The sequence below is a fragment of the Zootoca vivipara genome, chromosome 14, assembly GCF_963506605.1.
Source record: "Zootoca vivipara chromosome 14, rZooViv1.1, whole genome shotgun sequence".
Taxonomy (NCBI): Eukaryota; Metazoa; Chordata; class Lepidosauria; order Squamata; family Lacertidae; genus Zootoca; species Zootoca vivipara.
Window position 1 is genome coordinate 52,689,226 of NC_083289.1, and position 25,842 is coordinate 52,715,067.

Genomic DNA, 25,842 nt, shown 5'->3' on the forward strand with positions numbered 1-25,842 from the left:
AGAACTGCTGCTGGATTTCATGATGGGTTTGAAGCAGCAGCAGCTGGTTTGCTCGCTGGGCGTGAGCCCTGGGGCGACGGAAGGGGCCACAATATTTCAGATGGGGGGGAAGAGAGAAGAAAAGACTTGCCCTTTTGCTCAACTCTCTACCGGAGGGGTGGACCCCACTGACAATCTCACGTCCGCAGGTTTGCAAACAATCCAATGTGCGCGCACACACACACACACCACCTCAACAGCTCTCAACATATTCTGCAAAATGTGGGGCAGACAGGGTGGAGGGGAGATCTTGGTGGCCCTGTGTGGGAAGATCATTTTGGATCTTGCCCAGACAGCCCTCGGGCATAGCAAAGATTGGGTGTTCACTAAGCAACACCACATGAAATGATTTACCTGAACCAGTAGGGGAGCGACAGACAGAAAGGCAATACGTCCTTTCGCCTCACCGATTCTTCCTCTTTTAGAAGCTTCTTGTGGGTAAATTAGATTAGACCACTTCCTTTTGGGCTTTACTTCCTTCCTGCTTCTACTCCAAGTTCAGGATGAGCTAGCCTGTGCCAGTGGCTCCATACATGTCAAAGCAATACTTAAAGTGGCTTTGCTTGACATAAATACGGTACAACTGCATATTACACAGGAGTCCAGTTCCAAGATGAAAATCGCAAAATGAAATACCTGCTGGCGGACTGTCTGGCCAGAGTGGTGCATGCTCTGGTTATCTCCTGCTTGGACTACTGCAACACGCTCTATGTGGGGCTACCTTTGAAGGTGGCCCAGAAACTGCAATTAATCCAGAATGCAGCAGCTAGACTGGTGACTAGGAGTGGCTGCTGAGACCACGTAACACCGGTCCTGAGAGACCTACATTGGCTCCCAGGACGTTTCCGAGCACAATTCAAAGTGTTGGTGCTGACCTTCAATGCCCTAAACGATGTCGGCCCAGTATCCCTGAAGGAGCGTCTCCATCACTCTGCCTGGACACTGAGATCCAGTGCCGAGGGCCTTCTGGCGGTTCCCTCGCTGTGAGAACCCAAGTTACAGGGAACCAGGCAGAGGGCCTTCTCGGTAGTGGCACCCGCCCTGTGGAACACTCTCCCATCAGATGTCAAAGGGGAAAACAACTAGCAGACTTTTAGAAGACATCTGAAGGCAGCCCTGTTTAAGGAAGTTTTTTAATGCTTGATTGTATTATTATTATTATTATTATTATTATTATTATTATTATTATTATTATTAATTACTACTACTACTAGGGACCCAGGTGGTGCGGTGGGTTAAACCACTGAGCCTAGGGCTTGCTGATCAGAAGGTCGGCGGTTCGAATCCCTGTGACAGCATGAGCTCCCGTTGCTTGGTCCCAGCTCCTGCCAACCTAGCAGTTCGAAAGCACGTCAAAATGCAAGTAGATAAATAGGAACCGCTACAGCGGGAAGGTAAACGGCGTTTCCATGTGCTGCTCTGGTTTGCCAGAAGCGGCTTTGTCATGCTGGCCACATGACCTGGAAGCTGTACGCCGGCTCCCTCGGCCAATAATGCGAGATGAGCGCGCAACCCCAGAGTCGGTCACGACTGGACCTAATGGTCAGGGGTCCCTTTACCTCAGGGGTCCCCAAACCTACGTCACCAAGGGCCGGTGCTGCCAGCGCCAATTGCGCTGTGGGCCAGAGCACGCGGGAGCATGCACCCATACGCATGTGCACACATGATTTCCAGCGCACTTCCGGGTCACCGGAACACCAGAAATAGCTTGTGCGCATGCACACGGGCCTTCTCCAACCCAGAAGCGTGCCGGAAATGACACTTGTGCATGCACACAAGCTATTTCCGATGCTCTGGCAACCTGGAAGTGGGCAGTCGCGCCGTTAAAAGCAGGAGGCAGCAGTGGGCGCAGGGGCCGCATGAAAGAGCCTCACGGGCCACATTCGGCCCCGGGGCCTTAGTTTGGGGAAGCCTGCTTTACCTTTACTACTACTACTACCACCCAAACCCTTTGTGTCTCCCCTGCGGCTAGTGGCTGGGGAGAGAGAGAGCAAGCAAGGCAGAGAGCTTTTAAGGCCCACGTAGCGCGCAAACTCTGGAAGGTAGCCTCCTCGTGGGAACACGCGTGGCCACGTGAGATCTCGTGCAAGCATCCCAGAGCCATTATGCCCACGAGACCTTGCAAGACCATTCCAGAGCCTGGCCCCTCCAAGTAAGGCAGGAAGCTTCAAAGCTTGTTCTGCACCAGATAAACTCGGGCTCTCTGCCTTGCTTGGATTTAACTTGTGCAGCCTTCAACTGGCTGAAATCGTGCAAGGTAAATGCCATGTAAGATGATCATACTGTAATGAACCTGAAGACTTCTTTTTCCTTTCCATCAGCAGTCTTGCCAGGCTGTTCCTTTCTACCCAGGAGCCATCTAGTCCAACCCCCTGCAATGCAGGAATCTCAACTAAAGCATGGCAGACGGCCATCCAACCTCTGCTTTAAAATCTCCAAGGAAGGAGAGTCTACAACCCCTGAGGGATTCTGTTCCACTGTCAAGCAGCTCTTGCTGTCAGTAAGTCCTTCCTGATGTTTTAGTGTAATCTCCTTTCTTGTAACTTGAAGGCATGGGTTCGAGTCCTGCCCCCCCAGAGCAGCGGAAAACAAGCTTGCTCCACCTTCCATGGGACGGCCCTTCTTATATCTTAAAGACGTGACCAAACCCTCAAGATTCTGGAATGGCAAGAGAGTTTTACCTTGGGGGTCTCTGCTTCGGGCGAGTCACTGGGGTGGGGGCTTTTGCTGCGCAAGCTCCACAGGAAGTGGCGGATGTAGAGGAAGTGCTGGTAAATGTTGTCGTCCAGTCGCTCAGCCTCCAGGTCCACCTTGAACCCTCCACTGGGCAGCATGATTGGCGGGTGGCTGTCGAAGGACTCCAGAATGTCATCTAAAGCCCGTTGTGGTGGAAGAAAATGTGTGAGCTTTGGGTTTTCCTGATGCAACCAGAAAGAACACGCCCCCCACCCGCCCACCATCTCAGCATGTGCCCCAAAATCCTCTGTGCTGTTTGGAGGGGGGCTACCCCACACTCGCCGTTTGCATGGGATGGGAGAACCACTTTTCAGCCCCGCCTAAACCAGCCAAGGAAGCAGAAATAGCCCGCCCTGTCTCCATCTTTCAGCCTAATTGCTTTGGCACCGATGAGGCTTCTCTGCCGATCCCTTTGGGTACTTGACACAAAATCATTCCCCAAATGTTGATTTAAAAGGTTGCCTTTCCTGGCGGGGGATGCTTTTTTCCACTGTGATATTTCGGCAGCCTCCTGTTTTCGCCCTAAAAGCTTTGCGGGGAACGATTGGCGTCCGTACTCCGAGACAAGAGCGCATGGAAGGCTGTGGCCGGTGCCATTTCCCTTGTGCGTAAACGGTGCAGGGACTGCTTGCGGCACTCGCCTCTCTCTGAGCAATGTGCCCCTCAAATGTCTCCCATTAATCAAAATGTGTGCTGGGGGGGAAGCAGGGGAGCGAGTAAATCGGATTGGTCAACGCTGCAAAATGACTTTCACCTATGAAATAGGAAACTACGCCTGGGACCCGCAGCAAAATGTTGCAGTAAGTGCTCCCGTTCAAGGTCTGGGCTGCGGCGACCTTTCCCAGAGTGCTCCGTTCCATCCCCAGGTCCCACAAGAATCAGCCAGTAATCTGTGTGTGGTTTCCCCCCCCCCTCCCAGGGCTCCATTGGGTTCTCTCTCGACTTGAGATTTTCTTTTCTGAAGTGTTTTCGTATTTTTGAAAGACTGGCAGAGGGTTTCAGAAAGGGGACTTCCCCAGCCCTGCTTGGGGATGCCAGGGATTCATAGAATTGTAGGGACACGGAGGGTCATCTAGTCCAACCCCCATCAAGGCAGGCATGTCATTGGTGACGAGGGGTGGGCATCCAATCAGTACTGAAGTCTGTCCCATTTCATTTTCAGTGGCAGAGAAATGGGGACATTTGAACTGCATACACCGGAGTCAGCAAAATTTTTCAGCAGGGGGCCAGTCCACTGTCCCTCAGACCGTGCGGGGGGCCAGACTATATTTTGGTGGGGGGGGATGAACGAATTCCTATGCCCCACAAATAACCCAGAGATGCATTTTAAATAAAAGCACACATTCTACTCATGTAAAAACACGCTGATTCCCGGACTGTCCGCGGGCTGGATTGAGAAGGCGATTGGGCCGCATCCGGCCCCCGGGCCTTAGTTTGCCCACCTATGGCATACACATTGTTTCTTTGAGCATTTTCCCCATTGCCCCTTCTGACTCTCCCCTTATTCAATTCCCCCATGATTCTTGACAGAATCCCTTGCTGGGCAACCCGGCCATGCCTGATCTTACCTGTCCTGAAGGCTGCCAGGCTATCCTCCTTGCTGGGCTGCCAGGCTGGGACACAGCCCATGTCGGACGAGGCCTGGTACTGGGTGAGGATGTGGTGCAGCTGGGCAGGATTGAGGGCAGGGAATTCGGCTCTCAGCACAGGCCAGGTCATCTGAGCAAAGCAAGAGAGGGCCGGGTGATGTGTTGCGGAGGGATGCTCCCCGAGGCCATTCGGCGGAGGCACAGAGGTGGACTGGGCAGCTGGCGCTACCCTCAGACTTTCTGAGCTGCCAACATCATGTGCTTGTGATGAGGAGCATCCTATACGCTGAGATTTCAGAGGCCAAACCTGAGACCCAGGGGACTGGCTGGACACTGAGAGGTGGTGGCCGGACACTGCTGAGGGGGGTTGGAGACTGACTCGGAGGAAGGGATCAGTGATCTGGGAGAGCCTGGAAGACGAGGCTCAGAGGCAGGAGAAGCTGCAGGATTGGAGAGCAAAGAACAGGTGCCAGAGGAGGGAGAGAGGGGTTGGGAGAGTCAAGGCCAGGCACAGGCAAACTCGGCCCTCCAGATGTTTTGGGGACTACAACTCCCATCATCCCTAGCTAACAGGACCAGTGGTCAGGGATGATGGGGATTGTAGTCCAAAACATCTGGAGGGCCAAGTTGGCCGATGCCTGGTCAAGGCCTTCCAAACCTCCTCCTCCTGCCTCACCATACCTGCTCCACTGAGGGGAAGAGGGAGGGGAGGAGAACATTACCCCCCCAAAAAAGGTGATGCAATGATTTGCAGAGATGGAAGTTAATTGGGAGAGGGGAAGAGTGAGGGGAGGAGAGCATTACCCCACAGAAAGGCTATGCAACAAGAGATGGAAGTTAATTGGGAGAGGTGAGGGCAGGACACTCCTGCCCCCTGTGAGGCCATGCAATAATCTGCATCCAGCTCCTGCTGGGTTGAAGCTTGCAAGCTGCAGGCAGCCTTCTTGATGAAATTATTTTTTTTAAGAGGCTCTTGCCCAGCTTGAGAGTCAAGCCCCCTCGGTCTGCCCTGTCAGCTGCCAGGGGTTAGCAGACAAGCCTGGATACTTTGGGTCAGCCCCCAGGGACCTGGCAACCCTACTCATGAGACGGTGGCCGTGGGCACATAAAGCTCCCCCCCCCTTGCTGGACTGCCTGACCGGTTGTGCCCCTTTGAGGCCAAGGGCTCCTTACCTGCGCCAGCTGGGAGTTTGGCATGGCCAAGAGGCTGGCCACGCTGGAGAGCTTGCCAAAGAACTCGTCCGCCAGCTGCCCCAAGCCCACACGCTGGGCCCATTCCAGGAGCAGCCGAAGGGTGGCACGAACCCTCACGCCTTTCGACCAATGGAAGCAGCCCAAGGAGGAGCCTGGGGAGGAGGAGGAGGAAGAGGAGGAGGAGGAGAGGAAGGTCATGGCAGGGTCACCAGCTTCCGATGTGCATTGTCAGATCGCCCAGTTGACCCCCTGATGCTCTTGAGATCTTCATTTCTGCCAGGTTTTTCCATTTCAAATAATTTGCAAGCGCTTCTTAGATTTCATTTCATTTACTTATTGAATTATTGATTGATTGATTGATCCATTCATTTGTACCCCTCCTTCTCCCCTGACAGCTAAAAGAGGGTGTGGGGGGGAACAATAATTATGAAACAATTAAACCTTGATAGAATGAAATCTCTCTCCCGATCCCTGCCTTCAGATCAAGCCGCCTTGAGCATTGTTTTAACTATGGAAAGGGGGCATTCAAATAAAATGATATTGATGATGATCTCTTGCCAGCATCCTTGGTCCTCCTGTGGGAATGTTCAGGGAGGCAGGAGAGGATATATTGTTTATTTATATCCTTCCCAACTTGTGTTAACAAGTTCTATGATTTAGCAGAGTAACATTCCCCTTTTAAACTTACACAGCGGATAGCGTCTTTGCCAGACTTGTTTAAGCCTCTAAAATAAGTTTTGTTGGTAATTCTCCTTTTATTCCCTCCTAAAAAGAATAGACACAACACAGTCTTGTATAAAAGTATAAAAGCGTTTACTCACACACGTTCTGTTCACAAATGGATCCCAGAAGGCAGACTTAAGTTGCAAAATATATACATGTGGAATCTATCCCATAAGGAGATAGTTCCTTAGCATCTCAGGCTAAGGAGATGTTGCTTCTTCGAGGAATGGAGTCAGAGAGAGAGAGAGATGGCTGGCTGCCCTGTGCTATTTTGTTACCTGCACAGGTAAGGTCATGCCCACCTCTGGTCACATGTAGAGGAAGTTTGTCCCAGCACAGGAGGAAACAAGAAGTTTATCTACTGGCTGGACAAACATCCCTCTTCATGTCTAAACATGTCCACTCTAGGAATATTGTATTTCACACCCCACACCTCCCACCTGGAAGCTCCTCCCACCTCTCCTGGGGAGCCACTCACCTTTTTCCATCAGCTGGTTGAAGAGCAGGGTGTTGGAGAAGAAGAAGAGGTAGGCAAACATCTGGGAGCTGATTTCGAGGTGCACCTCGTACTGGCGGAGGAGGTCCAGGCTGGCCTGGTACGTCGACACCACTTTGCGTATCTCCTCGGGGAGAGGCGGGGAAGAGAGCCAGGCCTCTCGCCCTTCGCTCTGGAACGGGTTGCAGTCCAAGAGGGGCGGCAAAGACACGTACAGAGACTGGACAGGGATGGGGAGAGAGAAAGGGCGGCTCAGCACTGAACTTCTCATAGCAAATCTTCTGAGGAGGGGCGAGGGACCCACTTCGGCCCCACGCGGCGCTGGGTATGTGTGTGTATCTAGGAGGGGTCTCAGGGTTTGAAGGGACACAGACTATTCAGTTGTTTGGCATGAGAGAGGCTAGAGAGGAGAGCAGGAAGGGGGGGCATTTCTCTTGAATGCTCCGCAACATGTTTATTATAATACAGTAATATAATAATAATTTATTCTTTCCCCAGCCACTCTGGGTGGCTTCCAACAAAATATTAAACATTAAACATGTCTGATAAACATTAAAGCTTCCCTAAACAGGGCTGCCTTCAGATGTCTTCTAAAAGTCTGGTAGATGTTTTTCTCTTTGACATCTGGTGGGAGGGCGTTCCACAGGGCAGGTGCCACTACCGAGAAGGCCCTCTGCCTGGTTCCCTGTAACTTGGCTTCTCGCAGCGAGGGAACCGCCATTTTATATTTAAAATGTGGTGTACGCTCCTTCCTTGGAGGTTTTTAAGCAGAGGTTGGCTGTCTGTCTGTCTGTCTGTCATGGATGCTTTAGTTGTGATTCCTGCATTGCAGGGGGTTGGACTAGATGACCCTCAGGGTCCCTTCCAACTCGACAATTCCATGATTCTACGAAAAGCCTCATGCATAGAAGACTATTGCAGAGCAGGCAATAAATCTGGACTGGAATCATATACTTGTAGAGGGACTATGCAATGCAGGAATCTCGAAACATGGTCTCCCTTCCAATTCGAAACCATACTGGAGCCTGCTTCGCTTTGCAAATATGCTAGCAGTTTTATTGCTGCGCCAGTAGCAAGACAACCTCTCTTTCATATATTTTTAGATATGCATTTTTTAAATACCTGCCAGAGTGGTTTGCATTAATGAAATCTGCAGTGAGAGGTTGGCAGGGCAGACAGATATGGAGACGGTTGGAATATTGGACCAAGATGGAAAGAATGAGAAGTTTGCATCTGTCTGGCTTGATTGTCTTAACACATGTGAATAAAGACAGAAACAGTTTGTCCCCTCCCTCTGCTAATCAATGGATTCGGTAAATTCAATAGTATAGCATATTCCTCTTTAAGATTCATCTCAACCCACAACAGTCATGGGTTTTCGTTTTATTCTGGGCTTGAAATCATACTCTTATCCTTCTATTTTGATTGCACCAGCCCGCAGTGTATTATTGAGGGTTTTCTTAACCCTGCGTGGCACTTGCTTTTCTTGCTTTATTCATATCAATAATAATAAAAATTAAGATGGGAGTGGGAGGGACACCAGGAAAAGCTGAGAAAGGAAAGAACAGGCAACTTTCCAATGCAGAGGCTTACCGAATGTGTGCCAAAACTGGCGAAAGGCAGAGTCACCCCTCCAAATATAGCATCTCGGAAAGTGTTTCCCCCACCCTTCCGGTAAAAGGGCTCATTTCTCTGGCCTTGCAGGCTGTGAGACCTGACTCATTTTGCGAGAGGTTCCTCTCGGCCAGACGCCTGGCGCTCCAGACGAGAGCGTTGCAACCTGGGGACTCGGAGCTTTGCAAAGGAGCAAGCAGGGAGGTGGGGAGAGCGAGGAGTCCCCTGCATTCGAGGAGCTTACACTTCAAATTTCACCCATGCAGGGAGGCAGCCATCGCATGGGTGATATTATAAGAATTTTAAGGTCTCAAATATAGAAGGCATTAATCCATAAATGCACACATGTCTAAATATATGAACCATGTGTCTGGAATAGCACAGGGAGAGCAATCCTGGGGCCATTTTGACTCTCCCAATGACCTCAAATATTCCTCTGCAATAAGGGAGGCAAATGGGGAAAGCATCTCCACTGGTCTTTTTGCTTGCAAATCCTGTCTTAAGGGCATATTCATGTATGGATTAGTTGGATATATTCATGGATTAGTTGTAGTTTATGGATCACCTTCAAAGGTAGCCCCACGTAGAGCGCATTGCAGTAGTCCAGCGGGAAATAACTAGAGCATGCACCACTCTGGCGAGACAGATCTAAACCTCCCAGTTCCCTCAAGGTACTGATAGTACCAGTACTGAATTTACGTATAAGCTAAACAAGCTTAGCGCCCCACACTCTTGCCCCCCCCAAATATAGTTAAATATAGATAAAAATAAAATAAAACCTACCTACAGCAACAGTGTTTTGTGTTGTGCAGGCTCCTCTGATGTAAGTCATGGGCCCCACCTGCTAGCCTGCTCCCTAAAATATCCCTGGATTTGCTCATTTCTATATATAGGGTGGCTACATTCTGTATGGACTGGTTGCAGGGCAACATGGGCAAATGGCTTGAGATACCTACTAGGTCCATCAATGACCATATAGCATATATTCAACACAAAAAACATCGGCAATTTGTGGTTGACAAAGGACAGCTGGACATAGAAAGGGCCCCATTACCTTCAGGAGCTGAGGGCCTCATCCAACCTACATCCATCCCCAGATAGTACCCCTAGGCTGGGGAGGGGAAATATAAGCCCAGCAGAGATATTTGCATTTTTCTGTCAGGCTAAGAGCAATTTAAGAGTGAGGGAACAACACTTGGGGTGGGGGCTAAAGAATAAACAGCACTCTTCTCCAGCACTGCTTCTCTGATCACAGAATCCTTATCTCATCTGTTTTGGTCTCTCGTTTCATAGAATTACAGACTTGTAGAGTTGGAAGGGGTGCCCAGGGTCATCTAGTCCAACCCCCTGCAATGCAGCCCAACCCCCTTCACAGCCACCAGCAACCACATACAAGCCCCTTTCCTCATTTATTTCACGACACCTCTATCTCACCCTTTCTCCGTGGGGTTCAGGATACCCCATCTGATGCCCCCACTGCCCATTTTTCCCTGTGAAGAAGGTCAGTCTGAGCGACAACGGCTCGCCTCGGGTCAGACCCGGGATTCGAACCTGGGTCTTCTGGTCCCCAGTCCCAGCACAACCCAACCACTACACCAGTGTTTCTCAACCTTTTTTGGGGCACGGCACACTTGTTCCATGAAAAAAATCACGAGGCACACCACCATTAAAAAAGTTTAAAAATTTAACTCTGTGCCGCCCTATATTATAATTATGACTCTAAGAAACACTTGCCAAATATTGCTTTCCGGCGGGTAAGTGCTTAGTATTGGCGGCCGCCAGGCTCGTTTGCACTGAGCTTTGGGAAAGAGGAGGAGAAATATTGCTTTCCGGCGGGTCAGCGTTGTTTATTGGCGGCTGCCAGGCACGTGACAATGCAAATCACCCTTCTCGTCGCCGCACGTCGCGGCACACCAGCCAGTGTCTCGCGGCACACTAGTGTGCCACGGAACAGTGGTTGAGAAACGCTGCACTAGACCACAGCAACAGAAGGGTGAAAAGTGCCGTCATGGGATGACGTAATCTCCTCCGCTCCCACCCACCCAGTTTGCATCACCGGTGAGCTTGGGCCACAAGAAATTTAGCAATATGGCAAAATGATTTTTGTAAGGGAAAGAAATAAGAAAGGGGGGGGGGGAAACTCTATCAGTTTCCAGAAGGCAAAAGGGGACCCTAATAGTTTGCAAACAGGCGATTTAAAAGGCAAGCCCTCTGTTTTGCAATCATGCCGATCTCTCGACGTCTACCCAAAACCGTTTGTAACGTATTATATCTGCAGGTTGCTGAAAGTTGCCCCCCTCCGATCTCCCCCTCCCTCCCTCCCTCCCTCTCCCCTTCTCCCCGTGACATCATCGCAACCAGCAAAGGTTGCCACTGCCATGCACGGCTGGCTGCGCCTGTGGTGCAATGCAGGATACGCAGAGCTGCATCTGCAAGGAGACGCTTTCTCTGTGCCTGGTGCCAGTGGTGTGTGCAGCCGAGGGCCAAGACTGGAGACACAGCTGTTTCTCCGCATGGGGAGCAGGATGAGCTCTGCAACGGTTGAGAGAGAGAGGTCTGTGCCTCTGACTGCAACCGGGGAATGATTTGAGCTCAATAAGCAAGCTTGGGTGCTCCTGGGGAGGTCTAGAATGAGGACCCCCCCTCCGCTGCAACATTGGGTAAAGACCCCGATACGTGGACCTCATTTTTTTCATCCTCAGAAAGGCTGGTTTGGCAAAGGCAGCAGCAGCCTGAGCTGCTAAAAAGGCCACTTTCACACGACAGGTGAAGATCAACATTAACCTTCTCCCTGACAGGCTTGATTTCTGCTTGCAAGGGGGCATTGCCTTGCATTCAGAAATGTTCGCCCTTTAGTCTACTGCAAACCAGTCTCCCTGCAAGATCGCCTTGCCCCATGCACACCCTCTGGACCACTTCGATCTGAGGAACTCAACCATGTAATACCCCTTCCTCAGCTGTAAGAAGTCAGATCTTTTAGACTGGTGGCCCACCTACACACTTTGGAACTCCCTGCTGATGGACACCAAGCAGTGGCAACCTTCGCTGTCTTTTCTCCACCACCTGCTAAAGAAACCTTTTCATTTAGGCAGGCCTACCCAGATACTGTGGTCTAAACCACTGAGCCTAGGGCTTGCCAATCGGAAGGTCAGCGGTTCCCCGCAACAGAGTGAGCTCCCATTGCTCGGTCCCAGCTCCTGCCCACCTAGCAGTTCGAAAGCATGAAGTGCAAGTAGATAAATAGGTACCGCTCTGGCGGGAAGGTAAACGGCATTTCCGTGTGCTGCTCTGGTTCGCCAGAAGTGGTTTTGTCATGCTGGCCACATGACCCGGAAGCTGTACGCCAGCTCCCTCGGCCAATAACGCGAGATGAGCGCTGCAACCCCAGAGTCGGTCATGACTGGACCTAATGATCAGGGGTCCCTTTACCTTTACCCAGATACCTAGAAAGTGTGATGTATTTTTTATATCGTAATTTTGCGTTGTGAACCACAAGATCTACTGGTATAGGACGGAATACAAATTTAATAATTACCAGTAATAATTTAAAATAATTTAAAATACTGTACCAATAACAACACCAACAAGAAGAAGAATAGAATGCTGATGTGTGTTTTAGCTTATTGCTGGTTTTTAATGCTCAGATGTTTTAACTGGCTGCCTTGAGGATTTTTATGATCAAGCGTCACATGAATTTCATCAAATAAATGAAATAAATATGGGGGATTTTCCAGTCTTTGGACCTCGGTCAGAAGCAACAGGGACATTGAAATATACTCAGACAAAGCAGACACGTATTTTACCTTGGAGATGTAATAGACACACTGCTGGAAGGTATACATGATGACTTCCTCGAGGACCGTCATGGCTTCTTCGCTGGCAGTGATGGTCAGGGAAATGAGAGATTCCTTGGATCCTAAAAGGGAGACAGGAAAAGAAAGAATAAGGGGGGCTGAGCCCAACATTTGCGTCTCGAGAAAAGGCACCTCTGCACAGAAAAAGCCTCGCATTCGGAGGCCAAAACCTGAATGTGTTTATTTATTGTTCACGTTTGCAAACCGCCCCTCGGGCTGCAGGAACCCAGAGAGGTGAACACGCTTAATAATCCATAAAGCAATTAATTTAAATATCATTTTTTCAAAAATCACATTAAGTTAATGCGCCGGGAAAAGACAGAGAATGCGAAGGGGTTTCCAAGTCCAGTTGGCCCGGAGAGACTCCCACGACTCTGCGTGCGTGAAATAACTCCGTTAAGTTTGCTAACCTTTTAAACCGACTGGGTTTGTGGCCGTCTTCGGGTAACCATGGCAACAAGAGATGCAGGAATGGAGAGAGAGCCTGTCCGGCCAGCCAAAAGCACCCCTTCTTTCCAACCAGGCAGGAAGGCAAGAGCTCCGTCCAACTTCTGCCCCCCACCCTGATAAAAGGGTCCCATGGGTGTCACTCTGGGCCTGCTGTAAAACTCATCTGAGCTGCACAGACTCAGCTGCCATTGGACGCCCTCCCTGCTCGTCTTCAGAGGGAGCGAATCAAAGAAGCCCGATTCTTGCCCACCCATGTCAGGGCTGAGCCACATCAGGCTGCAGGCTGGAACTCAGGTGGCTTAGAGGTCCTCCATACCAACCCCACCACCCCACAGAAAACTAGATGTCAGGAGGAGGAAAGGGAGTAGGCTCAATTTCCAAAGCCCTACAAAGAGATTAAATATCCAGGCCCAAACCCTTAATCTACCTGGCATGACACAAAAGGAAAAAGGAATGGGGAGGGAAGAGGAAAAGCAAGCAAAGCCAGTTCACGTAAGCTCTGCCTTATATAGCCTGGGCAGGTTGGACCTCCCTGCTTCAAGCGCCCTGGAGCAAAATGCATGACTTTCCCACCAGGCACAACGACACACAGGGCGCCTGTCGTGAGAGCGAGCAGGAGAGGGTTGGATCGGAACCCTTCGCAGGTGGGATGAATTCCCCACACACACCCTTCATACACACTTGAGATCATAAGGAGAGCCTGCTGGATCAGGCTGGTGGCCAATCTAGTCCAGCATCCTGTTCTCACTAGGGAACCTGTAAGCAGGATTCTTTGCACAAGAACATCTCTCCTTTCCTGTGGTTTCCAGCAACTGGCCTTCAGAAGCATTGCTGCCTCCCACTGCAAAGGCAGCGCATAGCCATTGTGGCCAGGAGCCTTCAGTTGCCCTCTCCCCCTCCATGGATTTGTCTAATCTTATCTTAAAGCTGCTCAAGTTGGGGCCATCCTTGCCTCCTGCAGGGGTGAGTTCCCTTGTTTAACCATGTCCTGCACGAGACTTTCTTTTATCCATCCTGAGTCTGACAACATTCAGCTTCGTGGGATGTCACGGGTTCTAGTGTTACGAGAGAGGGAGGAAAACTTCTCAACACCACACTAAATTTTATAGTCTTCCATTTTGTCGCCTCTTCCTCGCCTTTCTTCCGAGGCCCCAAATGCCCAAAGCTGCAGCCTTTCTTCCCAGGGAAGTTTCTCCATGACCTTAATTGTTTCGGTTGCCCCTTTCTGAACCATCTCCAATACAGTCGTACCTCAGAAGTCAAACGGAATCCGTTTCGGAAGTCTTTTCAACTTCCAAAACGTTTGGAAACCAAAGCAGGGCTTCCGATGGGCTGCAGGAAGCTCCTTCAGCCAATTGGAAGCTGTGGAAGCCCCATCAGATGTTCAGCCTCCAAAATAATGTTCAAAACTGGAATACTTACTTCTGGGTGTCGATCGTTCGGGAGCCGATTTGTTCGGGAGCCAAGGCATTCAAGATCCAAGGTACGACTATATCCGTTTTTAGGTGAGGCTACCAGAATGGTGATAGGGACACAGGTGGAGCTGTGGGTTAAACCACTGAGCCTCTTGGGCTTGCTGATCACAAGGTTGGCAGTTCGAATCCTAGCGACAGGGTGAGCTCCTGTTGCTCGGTCCCAGCTCCTGCCAACCTAGCAGTTTGAAAGCATGTCAAAGTGCAAGTAGATAAATAGGTACCGCTCCAGCGGGAAGGTAAACGGCGTTTCCGTGTGCTGCTCTGGTTTGCCAGAAGCGGCTTTGTCATGCTGGCCACATGACCTGGAAGCTGTACGCCGGATCCCTCGGCCAATAATGCGAGATGAGCGCGCAACCCCAGAGTCGGTCACGACTGGACCTAATGGTCAGGGGTCCCTTTACCTTTACCAGAACGGCACACGGCATTCCAAACACATCTGCACAATAGATTTGTACAGCAGCATTATTACACTGGCGGGATTAAGGATCCCTAGCACGGACTTTGCCTTTTTCATGGCCGCTGCCCTCTGCATTGCCACCCTCCCCCCCCCCCGACTCTCCACACTTGACTTTCCTGGTTGCTGGATCTGAAACAGGCAAGAACACGGGGAGCGTCCAGATCTCGTCTTGGCCATCTCCCTCCCTTTTCCCTGAGCAAGAGAAGATGCAAGGAGGCCGCTGGGTGGAGGAATGAGCCCCGCCCCCCTGCCTCCCTTCAGCTGAGCCCTGTCACGACTCATTCAAGGAAGGGAATTATGCCTTCGCTCCTCGAAGGCATCCAGGAGCCAGGCTTGGCTCCCCTCCGGAAGAGGCTGCGGACGCTGAGTGGAAGGAGAAAGTGTGCTGAATTGCCCAGGCGCATCATCCTCAAGACATTTCGGCAGCCAAGGCAAGCCAGCTGATGGTGCGACCCCTTCCCTGCCAGGGGAGAAGGGTTCTCCATCAGGAACAAGGAGGACATGAAGGTAAGGTCAAGGACTCCTGGACGGTTAAGTCCAGTCAAAGGTGACTATGGGGTTGCAGCGCTCATCTCGCTTTCAGGCCGAGGGAGCCGGCGTTTGTCTACAGACAGCTTTCCGGGTCATGTGGCCAGCAGGACTAAACCGCTTTTGGCGCAACGGGACACCATGATGGAAACCAGAGCGCATGGAGACACCGTTTACCTTCCTGCCACAGCAGTACCTATTTATCTACTTGCACTAGTGTGCTTTCGAACTGCTAGGTTGTCAGGGGCTGGGACAGAGCAATGGGAGCTCACCCCGTTGAGCAGATTTGAACTGCCGACCTTCTGATCAGCAAGCCCAAGAGGCTCAGTGGTTTAGACCACAGCGCCACCCACGTCCCTACATAAAGATCTGCTGCCCCTGCGGATTCTGCAACCTGAGCTGGCCGTCTCACCTTGCTTCGAGGGCCTGCCCTTGTACCACAGTCTAGGCGATTTGGGAGTCTTGGAAGCAGAATTGAAACATAGGAGGCTGTCGGATCAGCGCTGGGGATTATAATTCTCCAGATCTGCTCCAGGGAAGGAGCAGACATGATTTCAGACCAGTTCAAAGCTCCTGGCTATGCGTCACTTCTCCACGCAACAACACAGAGTTAAACTGTGGAACTCCCTCCCGCAGGAGGCATTGAGAGCCACCAACTTGGATGGCTTCGAAAGAGGATTGGACAAATTCATGGAGAAGGGAGAACTATCGATGGCTCCTAGCTAGGATGGCTCTGCTCTGCCACCACAGCTGGAAGCGGCCATGCTTCTGAATCCCAGTCGCTGGAAACCTCAGGTAGGAAGAGTTGGTCTTGTGTTCGAATCCTGAATGCTGGCTTCCCACAGGCAACTGGTTGGCCACAAATGGCCATTGCTGAACTGGTTGGACTAAATGGGCCATTGCTGAACCCAGCAGACTCTTATGACTATACCTCCCATCACCCCCAACTAGCTGGCTGATGGGAGTTGTAGTCCAAAGCACAAAGGGCACCAGGCTGAGGAAGGCTGCACCCCAGGCCTATATTGGTATGCATGTATTCATTTATTAATACCCCACCCATCTGGCTGGGTATTAATAATACCGTAATAATTAATAATCTTATTATTTGTACTTTGCCCATCTGACTTTGTACCCCACCCAACCAATTTAAATGCTTCCAACCAATTTAAATGCATAATAAAAACACCTTTCATGTCCAGCTCCTCCTCCATGCTCTGGATGTAAACCGGGGATTTCTGCTGGACGAAGTAGAGGATTTCGATGGAGTTCGACATCCAGAAGAGGACATGCTGCAAGTCGGGCAGCAGGTCTTTGATGGTGAAGCGGGAGAGAGACGCAGGATCCTGGCTGACGAGACAAGCGCAGAGTTGAGAGACATCCCGGCAGAGGTACCCCTCTCCAAACGGATCTTCGAACCTCCTTTTTGCTCACCAGGCTCTGAGAGACTCTCGCAAGATCTCACACAACCGCCTTGAGTTTCTGCAGGAGCCTCCCAGAGCCCAGGAAGCAAGGCGGAGAAGAGCTTAGGGAGAACGCTTTGCAAAAGGAGCTTTGAAGCTCTCCGCCTTCTGTGCATTTAATTTGGGTGAGTTCAGCAGGCCAGCTGCCAAGTTGAAATCGCGCAAGTCGGACGTGGCGTAACGTGGAAGGATTTTGCCCGGTGCTGGGATGGCTACTCCGCCTGAGGTTCCTGTGGAAAATCTGGGGCAGGTGGGAACTATAGTCCGAAACATCTGGAGAGTGCCAGATGTTGACGTAGGCTGCACTAACCACTGCACCACATGGCTCTGCTTAACCTCAGCTTCCTGAGAAACAGCCTTCTTTTAAAGAAGGATATGCCCCTCTTCTTCCCACCGGCTCTTCCATTTCCTTACATTCTCTCCAGTCTCCAGGCGCCGAGATTGGTTGTTTATTGCAAAAGAATAAATAAAATCATATGGGATCATTTCACCAAATGACAGGCTCCAGAGAGACTGCACACACCAGCTCTGCTCCCTTATATGAAGACTGTTCCAATTATCAAAAGAGGACGAGGAAATCTGGATTTGGTTTCCTCCTTCCCCTTGCGCCAAAGCGCTGCTTTTTGTTTTTGCTTTATATATAGATTGCCGCAATAATAATTCAATGGATTGTCTTAATCAAATCCCCTCCTCCTCTCATCAGATGCCTTCCTGGGTTGTTAAGGAGTTGGAGGAGGAATGCAGCCGAGCAAAAAAAAGGACACTAGGAGAGCCTCGCTGAGTGGCTGTGCAAACAAGATAAGGCGACAATAAGCACAAGGAAAAGGAGACCTCGCACAGATTGTCAGCATCGAGCTCAACAACAACCGCAAGAAGTGATCAGGCTTCTGTAATGCGGTCAACCCTAATTCTGTGCCAAGGCAAGCAGCATTCTGCAACCCACGTGGAATATGCAAAATTTGCAGTGTGAGAGGCAGTGTGGTGTAGCAGTTAGAGCATCAGACCAGGATCTGGGAAAGGCCAGGGCTCAAGCGGAGGCTTGACAGCCGTCTGTCAGGAATGCTTTGGTGGTGTTTCCTGCTTGGCAGGGGGTTGGACTGGATGGCCCTTGTGGTCTCTTCCAACTCTAGGATTCTAGGAAACCCCTGCTCAGCCGCGAGGCTTGCTTGCTGGTTGCTGCTTCTCAGCCTAGCCCACCTCACAGGGCTGTTGTGGGGGTTAAATGAGGTCAGGCAGGGAGCAACATGTATGCCACCTTGAGCTCCTTGGAAAAAAAGGGTGGGATATAAATGCAATAGATAAATGCAATAAACAAACCGATAGACAAGTACCAGGGACTCCCGGGTTTGAATTACGGTAGGAATCCCAGGTGGTGGCCTTGTCTAGCAGGCTTGTATGTGGCCAGGCATTGAAGGGAAAAGGACAGAGGTTTGTGACATTGGTTCCTGCGACCAGCAGGCAGAATGATGCCTTTGGGTGACATGTGAAGGTTCTTCTAGGGCAGTGGTTCCCAACAGGTGGTCCAGGGACCCCCAGGGGTCCGCGAGCTATGCCAGAGGGGTCCGCAAGATGCTAAAAAACATATTAAATATATTTCGTATGGTAACAGATTTTTTGTTTTGGCCACTTCCTGCATGAGCAGAGTCTAGCGCAAAACTAGAATTAGATAGAGGCAGTAGTTCTGCTGTATGCCGTTAGATGGCGCTTTGCAAAGACTACTGTTTTGCAAAGAGGCAGCGTGCGCATTCTACTAACGCTCACCTCCCCAAGATGCTTTGCGCGTGTCGGCTTCATTTGTGCGCTACTGCGCAGGTACCCTGTCTTCTCCATTCCCCTCCCTCCTCCCTGGTGCGCGTTGCCTCTTTGCAAAACAGTAGTGTTTGTAAAGCGGAAGCTACAATTCATGTAGTTAAAAATGGACCGTTGGTTAAAAAGTGGTTCATCTCATTAAGAACTGAAAATTAAAACTAACTGTATACTGATGGAGTACTCTGCTGTAACTGTAAAAAACGTATAAATATAAAATATAAAAAGACTCTTAATTTGGCTCTCACTTTTTAATTTTAGGATTAGGAATTAATGGGGGTCCTTGTCACAATAGTGGCTCGATGAGGGGTCCTCGAGAAAATTTTGTTGGGAACCCCTGTTCTAGGGGTTTAAGTGGATGCTAAATCCTAAATCCCTCTGGGGTCCCTGAAGCCTTTCTGCACTTGAGCAGAATTGCAGAATACAGATCTGGACACAAGCCAGTTTACTCCACTCCGATCCTTTTTTATTCCCTCTCTTGGAGGAAGTACAGTGAAACCTCGGTTTCTGAACGTAATCCATTCCAGAAGACTGTTCGACTTCTGAAAACATTCAAAAAATGAGGTTCGATGGGCGGTTGGCAAAATCCATTGAAAAAATGGAAAAACACGCAACGGAAGCCGTTCGACTTCCGAGGTGCATTGGAAAATGGAAGCAATTAGTTCCTGGTTTTCGGCTTCTGAATCATTCTGCTTCCGAGACGCTCGAAAACCGAGGTTGTATTTCTGTCCAGAATGGTTATGCAACTGCAGAAGCAAATTTAATTAAGAAATGTTCCTATTAAAGGCTGTCTCTTGGGAGTTGGAGCTGAATGTCAGAAGATTCGGGATAGATAAAAGGAAACTTTCTTTTATCCACCCAGAATCTTCCAATCTAGCTTCACTACATGGCCAATAGTTCTAGTGGTATGAAGAAGAAGAAAAATCTCTCTCCCCTTTCTCCAGGCTGTGCATAATTAGCAAAAACAACGAGAACAGCAATGACCAATGACATCGCGCTGCAATTTCTTGCCAGAAAACAAAACAGGGCTAGTCTGCTGGACTAGGTTCTGGCATTCACACGAAGCACGAATAAACCGTGTCTTGCTGTACTGTGAGAACCAGGCCCTTTTATCATTTGCTTTGCAATTGAATAGGCTTTGCACTAGTTAAGAGACCGCCTTTAAGATAAATGCTGCTTGTTATATGATGCATTTCCATGCCATATTTTGAAGGCGTCCTCCTCACCCCCCAGGATGACGCAGAGCTTGGCTTGGGCAGCATGCAAACCAAAACCTATACTGTATACATATTTATTTGGAAGCAACTTTTCGCAGAAAGAAGCGGAAATCCTGGATACAGAAGACTTACTGTTGCGACTGTTTCTCGGCTAGTTCGTTCGTTTTCTCCTGGAACCAAGGAAGGAAACAAAGAAAGGGAAAGGGAAAGAAATATCACTGAGACCGTGAAGATGAGAAAGTGCCCAGATCTGCACAGCCAGTCCCAATGTTGCTTGCTAGCCATGTTTTCGCAGCAGGGAAACCCAGAGATTTGCAGAAGGACAACCAATCTTCAGAGGAGAAAATTCCAAAGGACGGGCTAATCAAGACTGAGCATGCTCGGTGGTCGTGGAATTCCAGGCCGGGGGGGGGGCATGTTGTGGAAAACAGGGGAACAGAATGGAGCGGCTGGAATCTTGAACAGAGGAACTCCATGCTGCAGGAAAAGGAGCCCATGCAGCTGTCTTATACTAAGGAATAAAGCAATTAATGGACAAATCAGACTCATTATGATCTATTCTGACTGGCAGCTGCTCCTCTCTGGGGTCTTGAGCAGAGAGAGGCTTTTCTCAGGACTGTGTTTATTCTGTCCCGCCGCTCAATGGCTCTTGCCGTCGGAAAAAGTTCTCCCTAATGTTCAGTTGGAATCTAAGCAGGCCTTGTTGAGTGTTGCTTGACCTTAAGGAAAACACTCAGGGCCAAAACCGGTTAACCACCTTGGTTTCCCACCCCAGGTGGACTTTTAAAATTTTGTTTTACAGTATTTCATTTCATATACTGCTCTTTATCCAAAGACCCCAGGATGGTGTACAATATTAATAACCTCATGGGGGTGCAAATATGGTCTGAATGAACTTAGTGCTTAGCATATATTTTTAGCTGCTATTTTGTTAATGTTTTTAATAATGTTTTATAAATTCTAAATGCTGTATTGATCACATGACTTGCCGTAATTGTGAGGTTTAGCTTAATTTTTAGTTGCTGCTTTGTTAAGGTGTTTGTTTGTTTTTTAGATTGCAACTGTTTTATTGATAATCTGTTAATTATTTTATATGATGCATGCCGCATTAGCGATGTGCTATTACGTTTTATTATGTTATGGTTATTTATTGGTTGTAAGCCGCTTTGAGATTCATTTATGCAGCATAATAATGAAAACAGAACCCAGAGCATAATAATACACAGCGTTGTGGTAACAGAATCTTAATAATAGTCCCTCCTCTCCACGCATTTTAACAGGTCATATACTGTAGGTGGTTTAACGGCCAAAGGCCTGGGTGAAGAGGACATGCCAAGTGAGCCTCTCCGGGGAGAGCATTCCATAAATGGGGAGCCACCACTAAAAAGGCTCTGTTCTCTTTGACCGAAAGAAGGAGAGAGATTCAATTATATATGTGGGAATGTTCAGGGAGGCAGGAGAGGATATATTGTTTATTGATATCCTTCCTAACTTGCATAAGCAAGTTCTATAAATTAGCAGAGTTTTAACATTCCCCTTTGAATGCACAGCGGGTAGCTGGTTGCAGGCTTGTTTAAGCCTCTCAATATTACTGACCTGGTAAGTTCCCTTATATCCCTCTTAAAAGAATAAACACGCCACAATCTTGTGTAAAGTAGAGTATATAAAAGTAGCGTACTCACACCATTAGTTCACAGTTTGATCCCTGAAGGCAGACTTACCGGGTAGTTACAAAGATATATACATGTGGATCTACCCCATATGGGGGATTAATCCCAGTGACTGTAGACTGGAAGTCACTGCAGCTCTCATGACAAAAGGAAGATAGAGAAGAAAGGAGGAGGGCTGTGGGCCTTGTGCTTTTGTTACCTGCACAGGTAACCTGGTCACATGCCAGAGGAAGTATGTCCCAGCCCAGGAGGAAACAGGAAGTTTTCGACTGGCTGGACCAAAGATCGCCTTGCATGTCCACTCTAGGAATACAAGGAATGTTGTACTTGACTGCTACTTATGTATCACATCCCACAATATATCCAATATATACTGACCCACACGGTCCTCTGTATCATCTTGGCCAACTTGAGGAGGAGATGGCCAAACTCCCCAGGCCTGAAGTGGCCAGCCGAGTGCTGGACACAGAGGCACAGGAGGAAGGCGGGCGCCAGCTTGTGGTCGTCGCTGGTGGGCTCGATGAGCGTGATGATTCTCCGCAGCAGCAGGTCCTCGCTGGCCTTGTCAAACTCCAGCTGCAGCTTCCGGCGGCCGCCCCTCCGCCCAGAGGGTCCCTGCGGTGCGGGCGCCTTCTTGGCCGATGAGCCCTTGTCCCTCGCCTGGCTGCCGCAGACCTTGCAGGTGGACGGCAGCTCGGGCTCGGAGGCTCGGCGTGCGGCCTTCAGCCTCATGAGGGTCTGGGCGGGCAGTGGCTGCGTCTTCACAGGGTCCTTGTAGAGCAGCAGGTAGTAGAGGCCAAGAGAGATGAGGTCGCCGTGGTGGAGAGCCGCCGTCCTGCCCACCTCGGAGAAGTTGATGGAGACGGCGGCCCCAGTGATGGGCTCCAGGACCAGCTTCTCCTCAGGACGGTGGCTCGAGCGGCCAGACGACTTGACCTTCCGGATGGTGCAGTGGAGGGGGAGGATGTCCGGAGCGGAGAGGCTGATGCTGGGCTTGCTGGCTTGAGTCCTCTGGCCAACGGTGTGCTGGTCGCGATTCAGCAAATAAACCAAGCTGTCCTGCACAGCGAAAACCACAGACACAGAGAGCGACGTTTATTATTTCCCTTTCTTCCTCCTGTGAATGGGGTTGGACTAGATGGCTCTTGGGGTCCCTTCCAATTCTATTATTCTATTCTATTTATATCCCACTGTCAATGGTTCATCGAAATGGACCATCGGCCACCATCCTGTTCTCTCTTTTTTAATAATAATAATATTTATTTGGTTTTTCAGATTGAAATTTTACAGTCACATATTCAACATACAACATAAACACAAAGATTATTCTCTCCTCCCCTTTGTGGGTCCTATTGTTAATCATTTCCTCCTGCATCTTTTATAATAATCCAAATCTTTTCTCTCTCCACTGTATCCAAAATTCACCATTAAACAGTAAGGTTTATTCCAATCCTACTAACGATTTTAACTGCCTACAATGGTCTTTAAGATAAGTTATAAATTCCCCCCATTCCTTATTAAGATTTTGGTCTTCCTGATTTCTGATTCTTCTGGTCATTTCAGCATAATCCATCTACTTGATCTGCCATTCTTCTCTGGTCGGGACTTTTATCTTCTTTCCATCTCTGGAAAGAAGGAAATAAACCAGGTGCTTATGCTTATGGGAAGCAGGATTGTGTGGAGAACTGTGGAGGCTAAGAGTCATTGTTAGCCCTCCCCTCTGTGAATTTGTCCTCTTTTAAAGCCATCCAAGTTGATGGCCATCCCTGTTTCCTGTGGGAGGGAGTTCCACAGTTTAATTCTGTGTTACATGAAGACCTCTCCCTCACCTTTTCTCTGAACTAGGAAGCCCTGAACATTGCAAGCTTTCTTCGTAAGGAACTTGCTCCTTCCTCGCTCCTTTTCTGAACCTTTTCCATCTCCGTAAAATATTTTTGACGTGTGGTAACCAAAACCACCCACAGCATTAAACGCAGTTGGGCCAGAGATTTGTATACAGTAATGCCATTAGGATACCAACCGTTTTATTTTCAGAGGTGAGCTACAACCCCCAGAATTCTTTGAGGGAAAGGATGAAGGTGAGAGTTGGAAGATTTGAGACGGATAAAAAGAAATCCTTCTCCACACAGCGCAGAGTTAAACTGTGGAACTCCCCTCCTCAGGAGGCAGTGAGGATATCAATTGAATAAATGAATGAATTGAAAAATCTGAGGACCTTAAACTTGGGCACCCCCTGCCTCTTTGTGGTGAAAGGGCCTGGCTATGATCTGTAGCCTATCCCATGGCCCCCACCCTCCCAAATTCGCGGGTGCTGTCATGTAAGACCGAAATCTGCCTTTCTTGCTGCTAACGCATGGGTCTTTTTATACGTGTTTGTGAGAGAGGAGGGTGATTGGTTTTGCCTTGTTTTTATTGTGCATTTTGTGTTCTTGTTTTGTATTTTTACGTTGGGAACTGTCCTGCGATCTTCGAATGAAGGACAGTTGTACAAAATTTGATAAATGCAGTGGAGCCTCGGGTTACGTTGCCTCCGGCTTACGTCACCCTCAGATGGAGACCGGGGCAAACCTGGAAGTACCGGAATGGGTTACTTCTGTGTTTGCGCTGCTCGCGCACACGCAGAAGCGCTAAATCACACACACACACACGCAGATACAACTCTTTGCTGTAATAATGACAGCAACTTTGATTTTGCAAAATTTGTCATGGATTAAGTTGCCTGCTGTTGCTTTCAGTTTTTTCTGCGTGCCACTCACAAATACGCACACACACACACAGTAGACCCTCGGGTTGAGTAACGTAAACTTCAGGTTGCAAAAGCGGCAAACCCGGAAGTATTTATCCAGGTTTCACCTCTCGCGCATGTGCAGAAGCGCCCTATCATGCCGCGCGCATGTGCAGAAACAGCGCACCTGGATACAGATTTTTCGGGGTGCGCACGGACCCTTGGGACAAATTAAATTTGTATCCAGAGGGTCCACTGTATATAAAGTGGTAGACAGAAATGCCGCAGAGCCTAGCAAAGGCGTGTCTCGCCTGCTTACGTGTTGCTGGCTGTAGCCTTGCAGGAGCAGTAGGTGGGGAGACTGATACAGCGAGTAGCGCAGGCTGTTGCCACTCTGCTCCCCAGCGGGTGCCAGCTGCGCATCCTTGCCACTCTCCAGGCACTGGAGGGTCTCGGGCAGCGTGGAGTAGTGCCTCTTCAGCTGCTCCTCCTGCTGCCCCCCTTCGGCGCTGGCGCTGCCCGCCTGGCTGAGGCTGGTCTCGCTGACGGTGCGGCGGAGAGAGGTCTGCGTGGCGTGGCTCTTGCACCCCGTCAAAAGCGTCATGGTGCCCTTGGCGCGGTTGCGCTGGAGCTTCCGGGCCTGAGCATTGATCCCTGGGGGTGAACAAGAGGGGATTTTATGCCAGGCATCAAAACAACGCACACATCATCATCATCATTACAGTGGTACCTCTACTTACGAATTTAATGCGTTCCGAACGTACATTTGTAAGTCGAAAAATTTTGTAAGTCGAATCCCATAGGAATGCATTGGGAGAAAAAATTCGTAAGTAGAAGCAACCCTATCTAAAAATTTGTAAGTAGGAAAAATCCTATCTAAACTGCATCCAAGATGGCGGACGGAGCTCCATTCGTAAGTAGAGTTATTCGTAAGTAGATGTACCACTGTATTATTATTATTATTATTATTATTTATTATTATTATCATCATCATTATTAATGCCCCGCCTTTTTCCCTGGCAGAGACTCAAGGCGGCTTACAGGTGGGGAATCGTTAAAAAAATTAAGCATACATATGTGAAAAATCTATTAAAACCATACTTACTTACCGTACTTCGCCAAACCTTTATTAAGCATTACAAGTATAGGCCATCATAAAACAGCCATATATAAAATTTTAAAATATATACAAATAAACAGCCATGTAAAATGTGCAATAACGAGGATTTTCATGGGAGTTTCTTCCCACTAAATAGTGCCAATAATTGCAATAAAAAAGATTCTCCTTTTTTTTAAAAAAAACAAAAAACGGAAGCCTTTCTGTTAGGAATTATGTCCACTGAAATCCCCCAAAAAACTTCAGAACCGTCTTTATGTATGCAACCACGGCGGCCAGAATTCTGGTAGCAAAAAATGGGAAAGGTGACTTAATTTCTACAAAGCTCGACCGGCAAGTGAAGATGATAGAATACCTGGAACTTGCGAAGATGAAGAACAAGAAACTCAAATCAGAAAGTGAGCAAAGAACATTGAAGACAATACTGTGAAAATGCAAATCTCCTGACAGGTGTAGATTGAATGTTAAATATTAAATAAAATTATAAATGTAAAAATGGTTCCTAATATGCAATACTGGTAGATATAATAGGAAGTGCATATAGGTTAAGAATGAGGTGATTTGGAAGTCAAAAATATGTGTGGTGTTAGATGATGTGTAGTCAATTAATGTTTAGTTGTCATTGTGGTATTGCTTTTGTCCGTTTGTGTTGTATGTTTTGCAATGAAGATAATAATGACATTGGGGGGGGG

General features: G+C 49.0%; 1 protein-coding gene across 2 annotated transcripts in view; it reads right to left on the bottom strand.

Annotated features, from left to right (window-relative positions):
* Positions 1–25,842, bottom strand: part of RADIL (Rap associating with DIL domain) — a 73,835-nt gene that overhangs the window by 8,693 nt on the left and 39,300 nt on the right. For both annotated transcript variants that reach the window (XM_060282600.1, XM_035132145.2), the window contains 9 exons: positions 24,353–24,687; positions 21,687–22,367; positions 19,771–19,808; positions 16,342–16,502; positions 12,195–12,307; positions 6,760–6,997; positions 5,538–5,710; positions 4,344–4,494; positions 2,721–2,911 (listed from right to left, as the gene is read on the bottom strand). In XM_060282600.1, coding sequence (XP_060138583.1) covers positions 2,721–2,911; positions 4,344–4,494; positions 5,538–5,710; positions 6,760–6,997; positions 12,195–12,307; positions 16,342–16,502; positions 19,771–19,808; positions 21,687–22,367; positions 24,353–24,687 — 2,081 coding nt within the window. The remainder of the gene's footprint in view (positions 1–2,720; positions 2,912–4,343; positions 4,495–5,537; positions 5,711–6,759; positions 6,998–12,194; positions 12,308–16,341; positions 16,503–19,770; positions 19,809–21,686; positions 22,368–24,352; positions 24,688–25,842) is intronic.